The following is a 21,220-nucleotide window of genomic DNA, read 5'->3' on the forward strand; positions in this document are numbered from 1 at the left end:
ATCATTGCAGGTACGTACAGGCAGGTTATGCTCAATCCATACAACCTACATGGGCAGGGCTGAGGTTACAGGTGCACAGCAGAAAATCTTTCATTTTCACAGACACAAATGCCTTTCCTCCAATGTTCTTTTACTCCCAACACTTCCTTGGCTGTATCCCTCCTCCCACAAAGGCTTTAAAATTGGCAATCAAAATAAGAGGCATGCAAATCAAATACATGTATGCAGGTAATCTGCATAATTTATTCACACCACAGAATTAAGGGGGTTTCTTGTTACAGAATTTAACACCCACCTGAAATTTGAGGCCATAAAGAGGCAAACATGGTCTTCTGCCCTTTAAAAAGCCTACTAATCCCCTTTCTCCACTGTGTTAGGCTCTCTAGAAAAGTGAGAAATCACAGAGGTATCTGCCCCATGCATTGTGCTTTCCTGATAGGCACTGCCTTCCCATCTTAAGAGCTGCCTTCAATCACAGATAACTAAGATCCCCGTACTCTTGCTCCAGCAAAAGCGCACCATCTTTGTGCTATTTATACAACTGCAGAAGGGCTGCACTTTGCCACCTCTTGGCACACCCAGGCTGGTACCAACTCCACAAGACTGGATGCCCTTCTACAGATGCTAGGCAAAGCACCCCAAGTTGGAGAATGATGGGAAGCCACCATACAATGAACAACAAGTTCTGCTTCATGTAAGAGAGTCTCTTGTAAAACCAATGGCTGCCCTGAGCTCAGGAGCTGCTGTGTTTTGCCACCAGGTATGGGATCTCTGCTCCCCCCTCCCCATTTATCCACATAGAAAGAGCAGCACACAAGAAGTCAGTCAGCGGTGTGGGGGTGACCCAGCCTGGCTTGATTCTGGCTCTCCCCCGCCCCCACGGCTTTATTAGAGTCACATGGAGATAGATACAGGCATTCAAAACCCAGATAAACTAAGATGCGCTAGATAACACCTACACAGCAGAGTAACATGGAGCCCGGGCCAGCATGGGAAGCTGGGACACCCCCAAACTAGCATGAGCTGAGCCCTCCCTCCTCCCTTTTCTGAAATGCATGGAGGGGCAGCACTTCAGAATCAGTCTCCCCAAACCTCACTGCTGCTTGAGGATCCAATGAAACACCCACTCCCCGGACTGGAGGGGCAGGGGAGGGGAGTAAGGAGATTTGCTGATAAGCAACTCTTCTCCCACTGCCCTCTCCACCATTGTGCAGCTTGCTTTCCTTCTAGGGGTGAGAGAAGGGGAAGGTAGGCCTACTCTCCAGTATGATTACTTCCCCACAAACACACACTGTAACACTGGAATGGTCCATTGACAGAGGAAAGGGAGAATTCACACCCCCACCCCAGAGGAAATACACAAGGCAAAGAAACACAAAATCACCTCCCTACAAGCATTTGCCCACCCCCCCCATTCCCCCCCCCCCCGCCAGCTCTGGGAGAAGCAGTGTAGCCGACACGTTTACTCCACTCCCCGACAGAAAGGAGGAAGGCCATGGATGAGAAATCAGGGGTAAGGGTTGTAAACAAAACCAAAATGCCAGCCTAAATCATACTGGGGTGGGGGCTAGGGATTAAGACCACAAATCTCAGCCTCATCCTGAGTTAGAATGGACCAGGCATATGGGGTGGGAGAGATCCTGGCTTTCTTCCAAGGGGCACCCTCCGGGCAAGGAGAAGATTATTCCTGGAGGAATGTCCCACACCTCCCAAATTCTACTTCATCCATCCCAGGGACCCAATTTTTGGCTCCCCCCTTGGTTATTCCCCCTTGGTGCTGGCCCGGGCTAGGCAATGAGAACACAGAGGTTATCACGACAACAGGCAGGGAGCAGTACAGTCTCTCGGGAGGCCCCTGGTTGGAGAGGAGGTGGGAGGGAACAGATAGAGGCAGCCAGTGTGCAGGAACGGCCTTTCCCCTCCCTCCTCCAGTGTAGCCAACGCCTCAGAACTGCTGAGAAAGCAGCTCACAAAGGTGCTTCGAAACAGACTCCTTGCTGGTACGGAGGGTCAGGCGGTACATCTGCGGGGAGAACAAAGGAAGGGGACAAACGCAGCTGAGCAGAACAAGTCGATTTGGTTTCCTTTTTTACTTCTGTTCTTGCTGAAAATCACCTCCTTTTTCGGTGACCCTTCACAATTGCCTCCCTCAAAATAATATCTGTTTCCCCATATTATTGGGCTGGTTGCAATGTAAGAGTATTGTCTCAAATTAAACTCAGGTATGCCATAGTATTTCTCTTTCTCCCCCCTGCCACCCCCGATTTTCCCTGTTTTTGATATAACATAAAATTAAAATAGTAATAAAGTGGGTTTTTTTCTGTTTTTCTCTTTCTTTCAGTTCTACACAGAACACAAGAACAGCCCTGCTGGATCAGGTCCAAGGCCTTTCTAGTCCAGTATCCTGTTTCACCAGTTGCCTCTGGGAAGCCCACAGGCAAGAGCTGAGGGCAGGCCCTCTCTCCTACTGTTACTCCCCTGCAACTGGTATTTAGAGGCATCTTGCCTCTGAGGCTGGAGGTGGTTCTGTTTTTGAAAAAATGGTTTTGCTTAAATGTAAATAATTGTAAAGTTTTATATGAGCTATTGGGATTAGATATTTGTAATATTTGTATTTATAAATAAAAAAGAATCTTAAAACACAAAATGTCGTCTGTTTCCCTGCCACCTCCCCAGAGAGCCCAGACTTTCAGCTCTTTCCTGCTTCACCATCGTTGCAGCCACCCTCCCCTTTGTTCTGGTCCCAGAGCTCCAGGGACCAAGCTCCCACTTAGTACGTCAGGAGCCTTTGCTTCCTCACCTGTGCCTGGGCATTGGGCTCCAGCCGCAGAAGGCATCCAACCTGTAGTGCCTTTGTCTGGATAATCCCAGCTCCTACGTAGTTATCAGGGTTTGGATCCACCTTCTCCAAGAGTGCACTGCCAAAGCCCAACAGCTGCAGGAAGAAGATATTAGAACTTAACTGAATTCTTGCTGGACAGTATCCCATGGCCAAGTGCACCCTTCTTGAGGAAATCACTCGGTCAGGGGAATGAGATACACAAGGAGGGAACTAGGACCTTTGCATAGCCATAGAGAGAACATTATAATTAGCTCTACAACTCTTGTCTCTGGCTTTAATATTGTCCCTGGCCCCAAAAGATTCTATCCCAGGTGCTCTGCATGTCATGTCAATATAAGATCCGCTATCCATCAAGAGAATGGGCAAGCCTAGGTATCTAATCTTAGATACCCTACTGTGTGACATTACATGTAATGTTCACACCATTATGCTAGAGTGCTCTTGCACAAGTGCAAAAATAGTTGCATAATGGTACGATCATTATTTCAAATGGTGTAGTGACCAGGCTCCCCTCCCTCTAAAGAGTTAATCAGAAGTGAAACGTCTTGACTGACAGGCTGATGAACTCCAAGGCTCAGCCAATCAGCACACCAGGTTGGGGGGGAGGGGCTGGAGAGCTGTTGCCAGGAAGCAAGAAGTTCTTTGTTAGAAGAAGTTTGGCTGGAGGTGCACAGGAGGCCATGTGGCCACGGAGGTTGACTGCAGGAGGGTGCCTGTAAAGCCTGGGAAGACAGGAGGCTTGAAGTCCCATCAGGAGTTTGGTGAGTTCAAGGAAAAGGGAAGTCTAGGGAAAAGTTTATTTAGTCAGACTTTGCATTAGGGATGTTATATTTCTTTGGTGTGTGTGCTCTGCATATTCTGGATACTGTTCTATTACAGTTTACCTGCAATGTAATTAAAATAGGAAACACTAGCCTATGCTCAATACACTTAAGGCATTGCAGAAGCCTCTGTAAATATTTAAGCATGCATTAAGACAACCTACTTCTGTAATCCAACTAAGTATTCTTAACTGTATCTAAAAGCTGAGAAAGCCTGATGGAAGCAATCTGTAGTAACTGAATAAAACTGGGCCTCCCCCCCCCCCTTTTCTTTTTACAAGGCTCTCCGCATTGGTTTCTAACTCAGGAAAAAGCAGGGGCCAAAGGGTGACTTCTCTGGTGCAAACACGTCCTCAAACGTTCAGCAGCTATCAGTTTTCTTACCACGTGTAGACTTGCACATGGAAGATTTTTGTACTTGTCCAAGAGCCACATTAAGAGAGGTTTTTTTTCCTGGGTTATCCTACCCCAAACCCAGACAGTTTCTGTAGACAAAAGAGGTGGCGGCGGCAGCATTTTTAATGTACTGATAATACAGAACAGCTTTAGGAGAAGCCTAGCTAGAGAGCTCAGCAGGGATGAATCAGCATTTCTTTCCCTCACGTGAGCTTGCTCTGAGACAAAGGCTTTAATGTGCTACAAATGGCCATGCCATTGCACAACTCAATTTTTGCATTTGCGCGGGAACGCTTTTGCACAACTGCACAAATGTTACAATTTGCATGTAACATTGGGCAGTATGTCAGCCGGTGGCTGGGGTTAGAGGAGAGAAGAAAGAAAAACATGAGAGAGTCAGTGAACCCATTTGTAGAGAACCGTTGTAAGCTGGCAATTCAAATTGTTTCCTGTAGTTTGGGTCCCTTTCTCAACTCCCATGGTTTCTACTACCGTTTGCTGACCTTAAATCTCTCACTCTCTTCATAAAAAGCATATCAAAATTATCTGAAAACCTGAAGGCAGAATTATGTAAATTGCTAGACCAGATCATTTGTACAGCTTCATGAAAAACTATTCTCCATAAAACTTGAGATGATACAGCCCTTCAAAGTTGAGTATGAAGGAAGGAGATAAACAGAGCATTGGTCACTTACTGTGAAGGCTTCCTCTTGATGCTGGGTTTGACGACATCTCACAAATGGGTTATCCTTTCCCACATGCTCCAAGGGCAGGACTATGTAAATTAGAACAGAGCCTTTAAGAGCCTGGGAATTATCCTGCCCAGTTATTCTAGGCCGAGAATGACAGGAGAGATACAAGCTCATCTGTTGTTGTTGTATCTATTTACTGAGACAGGTGAGATAAAAGGTGAAACAGCGCAACAGACAGATGGAAGTTATGAGAGATATTGTGGAAATGGAGAAAAAACAGAAGATCCTTCCCCACGGAATATGTTAGGGCGCAGCATGGGTGAGTCGAGGTGTCGTTGGACCCAGCATCAAGAAGAAGCCTTCACGGTAAGTGGCCAATGCTCCATTCTCTGATGCTGTGGTCTCACAAATGGGACATACCACAGTTGTGCCCCCCCCAAAAAAAACGGGGAGGGAGTGCCCAGGACTACTCTGGGGGAAGGACCTGCTGAAGCACATATCTTCCAAATGCTGCCTGAGAGGAGGCATATGTATCCAACTTGCAGTGTTTTGTGAAAATGGAAGGAACTTTCCATGTGTCCGCTCTGCAGATCTCATGCACTGGGGTGTTTGTTGAGAATGCCGCCAACATTGCCGCCACCTGTGAGGATTGCGCTAGGATGCTTGTAGGTGATCTGAGATGTAGTGCTTATTAGGCCATTGCTATGCATGCCCTAATCCATCTGGCGATGGTTGTCGCCGTGACTGGTTGCCCCATGGATACAGGCAAGAATGAAACAAAGAAAGCTTCGGTTGAGCGAAAGTCTTTTGTATGTCTGAGGTAAACTTTAAGGCATCAGGAACCTTACAGCTTGTGTCAAGCCTTTTCTGCTGGGTCGACCGGCTTAGGGCAGAATGATAGGAGAATTATGTCTTGAGATTGGTAGAAAGCTGAAGAGACTTTAGGTTGGAAAAAGGGGTCTGGAATCAAACAGATGGATTCTGCGGAGAAGACACAGAGATTCGTATGCACAGATAGTGCTCTTAACTCAGATACTCTTCTCGCGGACTTGTTGGCAATCAGTAAGGCCAATTTAAAGGTCAATGTTTTAAGTGGAATGGAACTGATCGGTTTAAATGGTGTAGCCTGGAGAGCCCGTAGAACTGAGTAGAGACTCCATGACGGAAAGCGGTGGACTGTAGGTAGAGACAGTAGTGTCGCTCCCCTCAGGAAACGTAGATGAGGGTGTGTCTTCAAGGATCGCTCGTTGATAAGCCTGATATGAGACCTACCAATGAGGCAGCTTGGCATTTTAGAGTATTCACTTTTAATCCTTTATCCAGGCTGTCCTGCAGAAACTGTAACAGGTGTTTCATGGTGGCCTTCCCTCTAGGCACCAAGTGTCTGGCGGAGCAGCGGAGAAATGCCCTCCATGTATATTAGTAAATTCAGTTTGTTGACTCCCATTTGGATGCCATCATGGTATCGAAGACCGTCCTATAGTAGTCATGTTGTTTTAACATGCCCTGTTCAGTAGCCAGGCAGCTAGATTTAACCAGGCAGGGTCGTGGTGTAGTACAGGGCCCTGGGACAGGAGGTCTTTGGAGCCCAGAAGCATCCAAGGTTCTTCTATGGCTAGATTGCACAAATCTACAAACCACAGCTTCCTGGGCCAGAACAGAGCGATGAGAATCACTTGTGCCTTGTACAAGCATATTTTCCTGAGAATATGTGTTAGCAGTGGAAATGGGAGAAACGCATACAGGAGCCCCTGAGGCCAAGGACTCAAAAGCGTGTTGACTTTCTCCACCTGACTGCAGGGGAACCTGGTTGTTTTCGTATCGTGTGGTGGTGAGAAAAAATCCACCAGCGAAATCCCGAACTACCTCCTGATGTCTTGGAAGACAGACAGACAGTTTAAGTTCCCACTCCCCAGGTAGCAATTCTTTTCGGCTGAGCCAGTCAACTATCGCATTCAGGTCCACTTGAATGTGATGTGCTGTAATGGAGCTCAAGTTGTTTTCCACCCAACCGAGAAGTAATGTTGCCTCCGTCTGTAAGGACCTGGATCTGGTCCCCCCTTGTTTGTTCACATGGGCTTTGGCCATCATGCTGTCTGTTTTGACCAGAACGTGTTTGTGTTCCACGATGTGTTGAAAGGCTAGTAGAGTTAGTCTTATGGCTCTCAGCTCTTGCCAATTTATACTGTGTTTTTTCTCTTCCTGTGACCAAGTGCCCTGGGCCAAGAGGGACTGGCAGTGGGCTCCCCATCCGTGGTTGCTTGCATCTGTTTTCAGGATGATCCTTGGGAGATCTAGAAATTGTTTTCCTCTTGTTAGATTGCTGGACTTCATCCACCAAGTGAATGAATGAATGGAGGTCTGAGGGTGGAAGCTGTACCCATTTGTTGACTTCTGGGTAATCGCTAGGTCAGACTACATGTTTGGTAGGTGAGTGAGAGGCTGATGTTGGAAGGAACTGGCTTAGGGGAAAGGTATCCAATTCTATTTGTAGCCGGACTCTAGGGAGTTGAGCACGTCTTTTGTGGTCAGCTTCCAAGAATGGAGGTAAGCTGACAGTCGACCTCCCAGAGCAGCTGTCCCCAAGTCAGAACTGCTGTTAGTTTGGTTTGGTCTGGGTAGATGGGACTGCTCATCCTTGGTTGAAAGGTTTTGATTGGCGCTGGCGGTTCCAGGCTGGGCGTTGAGGCCTGAAATCCCTGTCTTGCCCGTGAAAGGAGGATCTGAAAAGGCGAAAGGACTGAAAAGGCTTTTTATCTGAAAAACCATCTGTTCTACACTGAGTGGAGGGCATGGTCTTATGCTTGTCTTTTGACTCCATTAATGGATCCTTTAAAGCTTCTTCCCCAAATAGTTTTGTACCATTGTAAGGCACTGATGACAGATTAGTTGTGGAAGTGGCATCTACCTGCCAGTATTTTAACCAGAGGCTTCAGCAGCCTACTACCACAAAAGACACAAAACAGATATAGTCCATGGTGGCGTCTGATATAAACGCCTGGGCTTTTTGGATCTTTAATAACTGCTCATGGAGGCAGAATCAGTGGGAGGATCATGCAATAAGTCGTCCAGCCACAGCAGGGATGCCCTGGAACACAGTGAAGTTGTGGCTGAGGACCCAGTTAGCAGGGCAGAAGCATCCTGGGTGCGCCTGTAGGCTGTTTCAATGCATTTACCATTTGGAGCTTTTAGAGCCACCTCCCTGTCTCTGGGCAGAAATGAACCAGAAAGGAGCTGTACCACAGGAGCATCTGTGGGGGGCATTTTGAGCAGGTTAGCAGCCTCCTTTTGAAAACAGTAAAATCTATTTGCCAGTGTTAAGAACTTTCTATTGGATGTTGGCATTTGCCATTCTTGTTTCATGGTATCCATGAAATGTTCAGGGAAAGGAAGGGTCAGTTCCCTGCTTTCAGGTTTAGGGAATACTACCGCCCCTTTAGGAGGAGGTTGTGTCTGTGGGAGGCACAGTTTGCAGTCCCAAGGTGTCAATGGTTTTTGTTATAAGTGGGAGAAAATCCTCTGGATGAAATAGTCTTTGAGAGGTAGCCGCAGACTCTGAGTCCCGGCCATCTGACCATTCTGCATCCTCTTTTTCAAGTGGGTCAGATTCAATTGGAATTATCTCTAAGTCTGGATTGGTAACAGGCACTGGTCTCTTGCCCAATCCAGCTGCATCAGGGTTAAAGTGCTGTGATTCTTCACCCCCACCCCGATATCTCTGAGGAGTGTACACTTCTATCAACAGTGGCATCACACTGTTTTGAACTATGTTTTGTCTTGCATGAGGAACAGGACTTATGTGCATGCTTATGCTTCTTTCTGGCCTTCTTGGGGGGGGGGGGAATTGGGCCTCAGAAGAGGAGGATGAGGAGGAGGAAGAAGAATTTTCCCACCTGTGTTTCTTCCTCTTTGTTTTTATCTTTTTATCAATTTTTTTAATGGCACCCTGGAACCAGGGTTGCCAGGCTACTGGAATTTGCTCGGGCAGCTCAGTTTGGGTGGGCTGGTGATAGGGGGAGACCTGTTAGGAAAGGTGGGAGGGGGACCTGACATGCTGCGCCCTCACCATGGCTCCCTTGGAAGTGGAGGCTGTGGGGTTGCTGAGACTTCGCTCCACGCTGGCTTCTGTTGCTGTTGTCGCCGTCGAGTCATGTAGGTCTGTGCGGCGCGGGGAGGTGCAGCTTGTGTGGCGGACGACTCCCGATGTTCCCGCCACCGCCTGGGAGTGCCTTGGGAGGTGGTAGTGGTGGCCTTAGCCCTTCCTGCTGGGGCCAAGGCCAGTTTTGCGGCTGCTGGCACCTTTTCCCATTGACATTGTTTTTCTTGTTTCGGGAGGCAGCGGGAGCGAGGCCACGGCCTGTTCCTCCTCCTCTGCTGCTCCCTCCCCCGAAGAGCCACTTGGTTCTGAGTCTTGCAGCCCGGGGGGCAGGAGACTGGGCCCAGTGCCCGGTGTCCGTTCTTTGCTGTCTGCCAGGGAAAGCGGGTGGCGGCAAACCCCCAGCTTCCTGCTTAGGGAAAAAACTGACTGATTGCAGCCCCTCGGCATGAGGAGTGTCCTGAGGCGGTCTGCAGGATGCATAGGCTCCATTTGTTGAGCTCGTAGGTGGCAGAGAGAAGAGGAAGGATGGGTGGGGGGAGCAGGAGCAGTAGAGAAAGAATACTTTTTTTTAATTAACTGAGAAGCGGGGGAAAAACTAGTTCTATATTAATGAGGATAATTTTTTCAAAAAAGAAAGACAGAGAGAGATAAGGTTAGCAAAAAAAGCTGAGTATAGAGAAAGTAGTTCTGCCTGGAGCAGTCGCAGGACTAGAAGAACTGGGAGGCATCATCCTCCCCAGGCTCTTAAAGGCTCTGTTTTAATTTACATAGTCCTGCCCTTGGAGCACGTGGGGAAGGATAACAAATTTGTGAGGTGCCCTCGGACCACAGCATCCGAGAATGAGCGTTTCACATTTATGCAGCTGTCAGGATCAGTTCACAGGGAAATATGGCAAGAGAACCCCATCCTTGATAAGACTGAAGAGATTAATAATTTTATAACCAATTTGTTGTGTTGATTTTCAAGTTAACAAATTAATGTCTTGATTAAAACTGTAGATATTGTTATATCCTCAATGAAGGCACCTTTCTGAGGGTTTCTTGCAGAGGAGATAATGTGCAATTTAATGGACAAAAAGTATGATTGTTAGATTGCAATTAAAGTCATTGGTAGAAGGAAAAATGACAAATAAAATAGCATTTCATAAACTTGAAAAAAATGGAACACTGAAGAATCTCTATTATAATTAATGCACTGCAGCCTAAATGATATCCATTGCTAGCGTGGAAGATCCAAGTGTTTAAGAAAAGTATTGAGGTTATTTTAGCTGAATATTGTTGGCTTCAATTCCCTGAAATACTTGTTGAAAAGTAGTCCTGGTTTTCTATTGAGAGTAAATTCAACTGCTAGATATGGATACAAACTGGAAGTGAAAAAAGCCATCTTCCAGTTTTTTTTAAAGGGCCTTCAGAAGCCCAGAAGTCTTTGCTTATCAGCTCTACTGAGAGGCAAATTTTAATCTGCCATTATAGTGTTAACTGATTAGCATTGATTAAATTAAGGTCTGAAACCCTCTTCTTTGGAGAGTCCGAGAAACAACTTGTGGGGCTGGAGGAGGGGAAAAGAGAGAGAGGTTGCTCACCTTGGCCTTAGTCACCTCTGAATCCATTGGATGGTTTGCCTTGAAGATTTTCTGGGCTTCCTGCTGTGGCCTAAACAGGGATGGGGAGGTCAGTGATTCAATGCCTTCCTTTCTCTTTCCCATCCAGTTATTGCATTAAGTTTCCTGTACCGCAGCCATTTACTGGTCACCAAATTCACTGGGGCAATTTTAAAATGTACTCTGAGCAGGACAAAAAGTTATTCAGACAAAAGAGGGAACCCTTTGCTCCAGCTTCTGGCCACCAGGTGCTGAGTTTCTCTCCTGAACTGGCCTTTCTGCTGAAGGGTCAGGAGATAGAGGTAGATAGAGCAAGCAGAGATTTTCATAGCACAGCAGCATCTAGACCCCACTGAAGCACAGTGCCATTCCTCTGGCCTGGTCTACACAGGCAGCAGAATGAGAAAGAGAATGGGCATTACTACTTAAAGAACACAGGTGAGTTAAAATGTTCAGAGCGCATTTTTAAAATAGTATCTTAGGTAAAAACAAAAATCTCCCTGCCAGTGGAAAACTAGAACATCAAGGATCAGACTGAGTGAGAACCTTTCTTCCTTCTGTGCTAATTTTTTATTTGTTTTATTTGCAGGAAGTTTTCTTCCATGGGGGAAAAACAGCATCTCCTACTTGGAAAAGAGGGCAGAAAAGAAATGAGGCACTTGGAATGAATGAAGTATATCTGGGACGTATGGCAAGGCATGGGGGAGACAAGACAGTTTGAAGGAAATAGAATGTAGGGTTATTGAGGAAGATTTCATATGTCTCCCTCAAAAGCAATAAATTGCCATTTATAAGTCCCCATTTCCAGATACTGATGGCGTTGCCTCAACTCAGACCCCATTAGACCCACTTACAGGCTGAGCTGTTTCCAGCGCTGGAAAAAATCTTGCGATTGCATCTCTGTCGCCTGGAAAAATTTGTTGACTGTGATAGGTAATTTGAGCGTGAGGTTCTGCAGCGTCCCGCCGTACCTGACAAAAATGTCCACGGGGGGGGGGGGGGGAGAGAAAGAGACAGGTATTGGACTTCATCAGGACTACAGTGATGTAGTAGGGAGAAGTCCTGGCACAGCAAGCACAGAAACCCCTACCTTCCTGTTACAAAACATACTGCTGGGTTGACATTCATGGCAAAATGGGGAAGAGAAGACAGTGCATATATGCTAGGGCTTGGACTAATATGCAGTGGGTGACTATTGGAAACATCACAAGGGTCTTATGCAGTTGGCTGAATACAGCCTCTATGTTTTCCTCCAGGATACTGAGGCCTGTCTCAACAGAAGCTCAAGTTCTCAAGCTTTTCCAACAGTTACCAGATTCTGTATCAACGCTCCTTGCTCTAATGCAGAGATCAGAGGAACACAGGAAGCTGCCTTACACCAAGTCAGACCATTGGTCCACCTAGCTCGGCACCGAGCCATGGCTCCATCCCCTAAGGGGAATACCTTAACAGTGCTCACAGATAGTCTCCCATCCAAATGCAAATCAAGGCAAACCCTGCTCAGCAAAGGGGACGCTTTGCTTCATGGTCTCCTCCCCTATTCCAACTGGTTGTGCAGATTCAGATTGCCCCAGCTGCAGGCACTCGAGTCCCTCTGATCACCCAAACTGCACAGCCTCCCTCTTTCCCTTCCACTTAAGAGGACAGCCTGGGATGCTGGCAACAGTACCGGAATTTTATGTTGATGAGCGGGGCCTCTGTGAAGTCGCTCAGACACTCGATGTTCAGGACCTGTTGAACTTGTGCCCCTCCCTCCACCAGCGGCTCCACTGCTTTTGTCTGGATGTTGAGCTGTGAGTTGCACTAAGGAACAAAGCACCAGCCCCACTGGGGAGTGGAAGAGCAAGACTCCAGTGCCCCAAATCCAGCCCAAGGCATCAACCCCACTTCCCTGTAAATATTCACAAAAGGATATGGCTCTGCAGGTCTCCTGGGTAGCTCACTGTCGGGGTGAAGCTCTGAAACTGGACAGATGTTTTGTTCCCATAGAAGAGATACATCCGGCCTGTAGGAATTGAGAGGAGACATTCTTAGGGTGTGAAGGTTAGCAGGCACCCTCACCTTCTCCCCAGACTGGCTACCGTCATTTCAATGTGCAAATGAAAGGGAGGGCGCCCGGGCAACTATGGAAGCCTCCCAGCACCTGCAATCTCTGCCTGGATGGTCAAGTCTTTCTAAACACTGGATGCTAACAATGTTACACTAGCCAAGGCAGCTGCTTTATAACTAAAAGGAAATAAGTAGGACAGATGACCTTTCCTGACTTTAATGGGGAACTGAGGAATCAGCATGAGGAATCTAAATGGAATCACACAACCGCTCTGATACAGTTGTGTTTTGAAACCAAGGAAGGGGACTGAGCAACTTGGGTTCAGCCTTTCCTTTTGGCACAGGAGAGAAACAAGAGCCAGGTCAGACCAGTCTGGGCACTCCAAGAGGCTGCCCAAGCACTTTGCAAGGGGTCAGGGTGGCCCCAAGAAGATCATCTGATGGCATAAGCCTAAATAAGTTGTTATAATACGGTTCTACGTCAGAAAAGAACTGCAGAAAGCATGGAAATTGTACATTGACCGATAATACACATTCCCCTGTAACTCCAGTACTGCCCAAAAGGAACCCCACCAAGCATCTCTTCTGGTCTTCCTCTCAACTAGGACCCATGCTATGGCTCCTTTGAGCATGGGGAATTGCAAAAAGGATTGTTATACAACACTGGAAGGATATGTTTACTCCTGATATACAGCTCTGGATTATGGATACATGTTCCTTAGCATTGTTTAAACAAGTTTTTTTTCCCCAATGAAGAAGGTTGTTTTTGTTGTTGTTGCTGTTGTATGATTTGGTCTAATTTTAACAAACTATATGGATTTTGAAGATTTGTTTTTTTTTAAAGAAGAGTTTTTCCCTCCTCCTATGCCTCTATTTCTCTCTCCACTCCTCCTTTTCTCTCTTTTTGTTGCTGTTGTATTGAGATATATTTGTTATTTTAAATATAACGATTAGGAGGAAGGGAATGTATGTGTGTATGTATTTTTTTCTCTTTTAAGAAGTCATTATATTATGAATTTTAGTTGTACTACTTGAAATAAAGAAAAAGATAAAAACAAACTGGGACCCGTGCGAGCCTACCACATACAACCTTTCCTGACTCTGACAGGAGAAGAGAAGAGAGTGAGATCTTTGGAGTAATAGCCTACGGATAGGAAGGCCATATTCCTAGTATGTGCATTTTGGGGGAGCCCAGCTCAGGTCTCCACCTTCCCACTGTACTAAACCTGTCCAGAAGCACTCACCCAAGTTCTGCCGGAACTCAGACTTCACCCCAATTTGCAGCAGTTGGTTCTCAAAGAGCACTCCGTTGTTCTTACACACAAACCTGCAATGGAGAACTGGTTAAAGGCAGGCAAAGACCACCAATCGTGTGTGTGTGTGTGTGTGTGTACACGTACACACACACACACACACACACACACCTGTGTCTGTTTTTGTGCCAACAACTGCCCTGCACCATCATTTCTGCTCACACTCATCTGTCATGACACACAGCCAGCCAAGCAACCACTCCCCTCCCAGTCCTCTAAGGTTTCAAGAGAGCCCTCCTCATCCCTCTGCCAAACTGACCCTAAATTAGTTCACAGGATTGCTGGGGGGTGGGGGGTGGGCGTGCTTATTAAAGGGAGATCCATTCCCAATGGCTACACACAGAAAATATTCTCTGGCAATGGAATTGCTGGACACAACAAAGAATGATGTCTGGTGAAGCTAACACCACAAATGGGATCAGGCTGGTGTACAAAAGGTCTCCCTGTTAAGGGGGAGCTGCTATCCGTCTGCCTCCACCCCCGCCCCCAAGAAATACACCTTAGAAGCCACAGCCCTACCCCAGGATCTTACTTGTTAAGCAGTTCATCGGCCTCAGCAATAGGCAAAGCGGGGTCCTCAGAGACAGAAGCGGCAGCCCCTGAGCTGAAGGTGGTGGTGAAGGGGAATAGCAAAGGGGCCAGCAGTTGGTGGGGTGGGGAGGAGAGAAAGAGCAGAAAAGGTGAATCACCAGGGCACAGCACCATGTTAGTACCAGAAAGAGGTTGGGAAAACACACACGCACACATGGAGGCAGCATGCAACATAGCAGGTGAGGAGGAAGGAGTGGGAGGCCTGGGCATCATTCCTAAGAAGCCTCAAAAAGGGCCCAACAGCAGCATAAATCTACAGCCACAATGTTCTGACTAAAAGAGGTTAGTTCTCATACCCACCCCCCACTCCCCCTCTCAACATACACACTGCCCATCCAGAAATCCTGTCTGCAAGCAATTTACACCCGCCTGACCTATCTTAAGAGCTCATTTTACCTTCAACCACAGGAAACCCCATTCCAATCCCATCCCTGAAAACCCGCAAGTGCTCTGTTCTAAGATTCACATATGCCCTAACTTCACTAACTTGTTGCCACTGAGCATTTAGAACAGGGCCACGCAACTTTGGCACTCCAGCTGTGGTTGGACTACAACTCCCATCACCCCCAACCATAGTGGCCAACAGTCAAGGGTGATGGTATTTGTAGTCCAGCATCTGCAGGAGGGCCAAAGCTGTGCAGACTGTTGACTGTCAGGGCAACTAACCCACTTTTTTCTGAAATACTGGCTGTTGAGCCTCCATCCCCTGGATCCCAAGAACTATGTTCACATGAAAGATAGGAGTCAAAGTTCTATCGCAACCCCACTAGCCTCAATTCCAGGCTACAATGACTTTTGGCCTTAGCAGTCTAGAAGTATGCAGAGAATCCTCATTCTAGGTAAGGGAATGTCTGCTGCAGCCACTAAGGCAGAGGGCCCTCATGCTGTTGGACTACAACCCCCATCATTCCCTGTCACAAGAGACACTATACGGCTGCACTAAGGGTCCTTTTATCATTTATTTGCACAGCACCCACTAAGCAGTGTCCTTACTTCTAGCACTGACAAACCCACTAAACCTCACAGAATATTATATTTAATTTCTGTCATCATCATCTCACAGAAGGCTAAAGTCAAGTCATGGCTGCCAGTACAAGTACACAGTAAATCCACTAGATTTCCCCCAATGCTTCCTAATGGGAGTCCTAACTAAAGAGCAAGACTCATCTGGGCATCACTGAGTGAGGCAGGGAATAAATAGCGGGATGGGTGGAATCAGCAGAGAGAGAGTTTCAGCCCCTTACTCTGCAGGCAGGCCAGCCTCCACCAATAGGGACCCAGGACTCTCAGGAGGTGGCTCCAAGTCACTGCTTCATCCAAGGCAGAGCAAGAGAAAGAAAGAGAAAACCATTCCCAAGAGGCAGCAGAGAAAGGAAAAAAATAGAAAGAGAGAAAGACAGAGAGACAGAGAGACAGATACACACACACCGGGCATAAAGAGATAGCAAGATAAGGCCATGAGGTCTGGCACATGCCCCTCTCCCAAGGACAGTAAGAAAGCCCAAGAGTGCCCAAACCTCCTGGAAACAAGCACTGAAAAGCCCGTCTAGCTTGCTAACCTGTCCAATATGAAGCTGCACTGAGGAAATTCCCAAAATCCCAATCCCCAATGTCCACCAATTCAGCCACGGATCAGTTAGCATCCCCTGCAGGGAAGGAGGTTCTCTATCCCAGGAGAGCCTTCCCCCACTCCATATATATACCTTTTCTACAGAATGGCATGAGCCCCCTTGAATATACAAAGCTGCCTTCTACTGAGTCAGACCACTGGGTCTATCCAGGAGGTCATTACTGTCTGCACCGTTACTGGCAGCAGTTCTCCAGTTTCAGGCCGGGGTCTTTCCCAGCCCTACATGGAGTGGCCAGGACTGAACCTGGGACCTTCCGATGCACAACAGATTCTCCATGACTAACGGCCCTTCTGCTTGGTGGAAGAAGCATTCTAAGCACCTTGGTTGGACTGATAATGAATAGCAGGCTCCTCTTGGCAAGCAGCAATCTTCCCATTACTTGCCCAATGAACTCCTTCCGAGTTGCCACAGCATTGCTATCCTTTTGGCCAGGACAGTAGAGGGAGAGAAAGCTGGTGCACAAGTCCCACAGTCACTGCCTCACCTAAGGAAATTATCTTCAGTGCCAGACACAAGGCCAGTTGCAGCTGAGGGACTGTCAGAGAAAACATCCACCAGGAGGTTGCCAGCACTGGTAGGGACACCGGAAGTGGCAGACGGAGCTGCCCGGAGGCCTAGCAGGTCGGCAGATGGGGATGGCGTTGACTGTGAGGAACATAAGAGGGGGGCGGGGAAGTAAGAAATCAAGGTCAGGTCCCTTTCACACTTCTGACTTGAGAACTGAACCCAAGCACACTGGTACCTACCTTGCGGGAAAAGGAATAGCCATTGGGTCCTATGCTGTGGGAGCATGCTTTTTCTCTAGTCCTGCACTAAAATGTGTCCAAAGAAAGACAAATTCTGCAATTGGAATGTCTGTGCAAGATGGACATATTTACATAAACTGCATTACACTTCATCATTTTTAGGTGAAGGGATAATCCATCACGTTGACTTCTACAATCTAAAGTCTAAAAAAACTATACAGAATTATTTAGACCATTTTCTCTCTCACACACAGGTGAGGAAAACCCAAAGCAAAAGTGGAGTGCTCTTGACAAGGCAACTACTGCGGCAGTCGATGAAGAACGGAGGGGCAAAGTGAGAACCATACCGATATCTGAGATGCGCAAGGGGATGGGGCTCCCACTGAAAGATGTTGAGGAAAAGCTTTGGAATGTTCCTGAAGGTTCTGCACAGACGCAGAAGCAACCCATAAGTGCGAAGGGCAAAGAGACCATGCAGAAGAAGGGCAATTAGGATTCTAAGATTAAGGGGTTTGGAGCCGCATGTTATTCACCTCATAGATTTGCATCTATATTTTGGCAAGAACAAGAGGTAGGGGAAAGCAGTGCCTGTTGGCAATAGGGTGGAATATGTGTGACAGTCCAGTTAAATATATTTTGACTGGCTATCAGGAGGAATTACAATTCTGCAGCAAACTGCCAGATTTTGTAGTTGCAGAAGTTTTTATGGAATTTGTCAGCAATCATAGAATCTACAGTCCTCCAGTTCCTGCCAACAGCAACGTGAATTTACAAGGAAATCCCACTTGACTCGTGAACTAGGGCCTACGGTTCTCCTAGCTTTAATTCATGAGTCCTCCCTTCTCCAACAGTCAGAGTCCTGGTCTTGCATTAGAAGAGTCACTTTCTTTCCAGTGAACCTTTACATTCCCCAAGTCCCAGCCCCTCTCCCTTTCTCCTCCACTCACGGCAGTGCTGGCTGAGGGCTCCATGCCCCCATTAATCTCAGAGTTGGGGTCCTTCTTGCCATCATCTAGTTCACTGCCAGCGCCAGGGCCCTTTTTCTTCTTGAGCTTTGCCAGGATAGACGACTCACGTTCAGGGAATGGCGGCATCTCCTCCAGCACTGTTGCCTAAGGGAGAAAGGGTAAGAGTGGGGAACAGAAACCTCGACCGTCTCACCAGGCATCACTCTGTAAAGATTAGAGCCAATGTCCTATAAAGATAGAATACCCTGGTGGTGTGACCAACCACTGAGGAAATGCATTGTTTGTTCAGAATATTGAACTGGCAGTGCTGACATCATGAGGCAAACTGAAGTGCTCACCTCAAGGAGTGGATTGTCAGGCAGTAATGGGTGGGGTGGGGTGGGGTGGGGAGTTTAGTCACACACGCCACCGACCTCTCAGTTTGCTCACCTGCTGCCACCCTCCTCCTCCTCCTCCTCTGCTGCCATCTATCTCAGCAGCAGTGAATACAGAGTTGCTCCTTGGTGCTCTGTATTTGAAGAGGAAGAGGAGAGGGGAGTGAAAGAAGAAGTGTGGAGGAGAAGAAAGGAAAGAGAGCTTGACCATCTCCCCAAGACATTCTAGCCCACTCCTCTCCTCCACACTTCCTCTTCCTCATCTCCCCGCAACCCCACAAATACAACACACCAAGGATGACAATGGAGCGTTCCTTGAATGCTGCCCCCAGTTCAGTTAGCAGCAGAGGATGAGAGGAACATTAGGTGCTCTGCCTTAGGTGCCTCTTGAACCACACCTGTGAACTGGTATAATCTTTACATATATTTCCCTAAGGCATACCCGTCGCTAATCCCATGTGTGGCAGCTCTTGCGAGAGTTTGCGAGCAGCTGCCCAGATAGCAACGGGGACCGGGGAGGAAATGGTGGTGGCAGCTGGCTAGCAGGCAAACCAAACGGTGGCGAATGGCGGCGGGCGGCTGGCCAGCCAGCCAAAGAAAACGACGACAGCAGGGGTGGGTGGGCGGGAAGAAGGAGGCGGCGGCGGCAGTGGGCGGGGGAAGAAGACAGCCAGTGGGGGCGAAGAAGACGGCCAGTGGGTGGGCAAAAAAGCGGCAGGGGGAGGTGGGGGGAGAAAGCTGTGGCAGGCTAACTAGGTTGCTCCGCACCCGGCCCAGCTAGTAATACTTATTACTTCTATACTGCTTTTCAACAAAAAGTCCTCAAAGTGGTTTTCAAAACAAAAAGAATGAGGAAACTGTATAAGGCCCTGTGCGGCCTGCTGCCTTTCTCGTGGTGGTTGCTAGGTAACAAGGAGTCTGCTCTCATTTCTCCCCAAACCAGCAAAGCAGCTAGAACTTGCATCAGAGGGTTTTCTGGGGTAATAGGACAGAAACAGGCCTCTGACTAAGTACAAAACTCTAGTTCAACATGCTGACGGAAAAGTCTCCCATGGTTTGGTACCCCCCAAATTAGCTCCTTGCAGTTCAGAGTTTACAGTGGGGATGTGCATGATCCGAGGTTCGTGCACTGGTTTAGGGAGGGGGAGGGCGAGAGGAATCTTTAAGAAAAAGGAGAGCAGGTCCTTACCTGCTCTCCACTGTTGCATGTAGCTTCCTGCTGCAGCAGCACTTGTCCCAAGTACTCCTGTGCAGCGCCAGCACGCACATGGTGCCCACACAGAAAGATGCATATGGCGGCGGCAAGCACGTAAGGACCTGCTCTTTTTCTTAAAGATACCGCTCAATCTCCCCACAGCACTGAACCAGTGCATAAACCTCAGTTCGTGCACATCCCTAGTCCACGAGCCAGGTCTCATGATCAGTGAGACCCGGTTTGTGAAGCTAAGCGGGGAGAGTGGGCTAAGCCCACTCTCCCCACAGATGAGCAGGGCGGGAGCCCTGGGCGGCCAGATCGGCCGCCCACACAATTGCCGGCTCCGTGACGGAGCCAGCAGGAGCTGGGAGGATCGGGGCCATACGGCACCCGGAAGCTCCAGTATGCCCTGCGCAAGCGTGCAGGGCATACTGGGGAAGCAGCTTTTCAGCCTCTCGCTGGGGGGTCTACTCGTGAGGAGCTGCACTGCAGCTACTCATGATTTTAAAAAACGGGTTTGCGGAATGCTCGCTCCGCAAACCCAATTCAAGGGGAAGGGTACTTAGGTGGGTTAACCGCTGGGAGGCCAGTGGCTCCCACAATCAGCCGAGATCAGGCTAGGCTCCCCTAGCCCGATTTCGGCTGATCGTGGGAATAGCGTCTACATCTCTTATTTCATTAATATTCTGTCTTTCTTTCATCATGGAACTTAAGCCATCTCACACAAGGGTCCCAGGGCATGGTCTCCTATCCCAGGTGGCATTGACCAAACATACACTTGCTTAGCTTCAGCAAGTTGGCTAAGTCATGTGCCCTCAGACCATGCACTGAAAACAACTAAATAGGTACATTGGTACTCACTGTGAAGGTGTCTTCTGGCTGGTGTAGAAGAGGTCACCCAAGCTTGGGATTACTTCCCCCCACATGCTCCAAAATGCAGGAAGTAGTCATACCTGAAGATCCTTAACCCAGTGCATGTGGGCGGATCTCCTCAGTGCTTAAAATAGCTCAAGCTACAGAATGAAAACCACAGAACATAACAGAGAATATACAACAATATACAAACAATAATGCAGAGAAAGACAGAAAAACTGTCCCCCTACAACCAGATCATCAGCTCCAGATCATCAGCCTAACACAACCCGGGCGGGCCTTGGGTGACCTCTTCTACACCAGCCAGAAGACACCTTCACGGTGAGTACCAATGTACCTTTCTCAGCTGGTGTAGGAGATCACCCAAGCTTGGGACATACCACAGCACCAACCACGGGAGGGAAAATACCCAAGCTGGAGCTACTGACCCGGAAGGACCCGTTGCAGGACCCTCCGACCAAATGCCGCTCTGGCAGCTTCATGTTCATCCCACTTGTAATGCCTTGAAAATGTAAAAGGCGACGACCAAGTAGCTGCCTTGCAAATCTCTTCAAGGGACGCCAGTGAAGATAACACAGCAGAAGTGGCTGCCGATGTAGTTGAGTGTGCTGTAATCTGGCCAGGCACCGGAAGTTTCTGGGCTTCATACAACACCGTAATGCATGAACGGACCCATCGAGCGATAATGGCTGTAGAGTCCTTGCATCCCATCTTAGAAGCCTTAAAGGCCACAAAAAGAGCATTTGACTTACGAAAAACCTGCGTCGTGTCAATATATATCTTCAACGCCCCGCCTGACATCCAGACAGTGCCACGCCTTCTCTGCAGGGTGACGAGCATCCGGACAAAAAGAAGGTAATTAAATGTCCGCCTCACGATGAAACTGAGACTTTACCTTAGGGATAAACGAAGGATCCAGGATAAGTCTCACAGAGTCCTTAGAGAAAATACACAAATTACTCTTAACTGACAGAGCCTGCAATTCAGAAACCCTCCTGGCCAATGTTACAGCTACTAAAAAGGCCACCT

General features: G+C 48.0%; 1 protein-coding gene across 10 annotated transcripts in view; it reads right to left on the reverse strand.

Annotated features, from left to right (window-relative positions):
• Positions 1-821: 821 nt before the first annotated feature.
• AP2A1 (adaptor related protein complex 2 subunit alpha 1) overlaps positions 822-21,220 on the reverse strand; it is a 51,093-nt gene continuing 30,694 nt past the window's right edge. For 2 of the 10 annotated variants that reach the window (XM_053260899.1, XM_053260897.1), the window contains exons 14-25: positions 17,729-17,893; positions 16,782-16,847; positions 16,520-16,680; positions 15,649-15,714; positions 14,346-14,417; positions 13,745-13,827; positions 12,366-12,456; positions 12,121-12,243; positions 11,306-11,422; positions 10,434-10,503; positions 2,801-2,935; positions 822-2,023 (exon numbers count right to left, since the gene is read on the reverse strand). In XM_053260899.1, the coding sequence (XP_053116874.1) occupies positions 1,946-2,023; positions 2,801-2,935; positions 10,434-10,503; positions 11,306-11,422; positions 12,121-12,243; positions 12,366-12,456; positions 13,745-13,827; positions 14,346-14,417; positions 15,649-15,714; positions 16,520-16,680; positions 16,782-16,847; positions 17,729-17,893 (1,227 nt within the window). In that variant the 3' untranslated portion in view covers positions 822-1,945. The remainder of the gene's footprint in view (positions 2,024-2,800; positions 2,936-10,433; positions 10,504-11,305; positions 11,423-12,120; positions 12,244-12,365; positions 12,457-13,744; positions 13,828-14,345; positions 14,418-15,648; positions 15,715-16,519; positions 16,681-16,781; positions 16,848-17,728; positions 17,894-21,220) is intronic. The other 8 variants (XM_053260902.1, XM_053260901.1, XM_053260905.1 and 5 more) reach the window with 6 other exon arrangements.

The sequence above is a fragment of the Hemicordylus capensis genome, chromosome 6, assembly GCF_027244095.1.
Source record: "Hemicordylus capensis ecotype Gifberg chromosome 6, rHemCap1.1.pri, whole genome shotgun sequence".
Lineage (NCBI taxonomy): Eukaryota > Metazoa > Chordata > Lepidosauria > Squamata > Cordylidae > Hemicordylus > Hemicordylus capensis.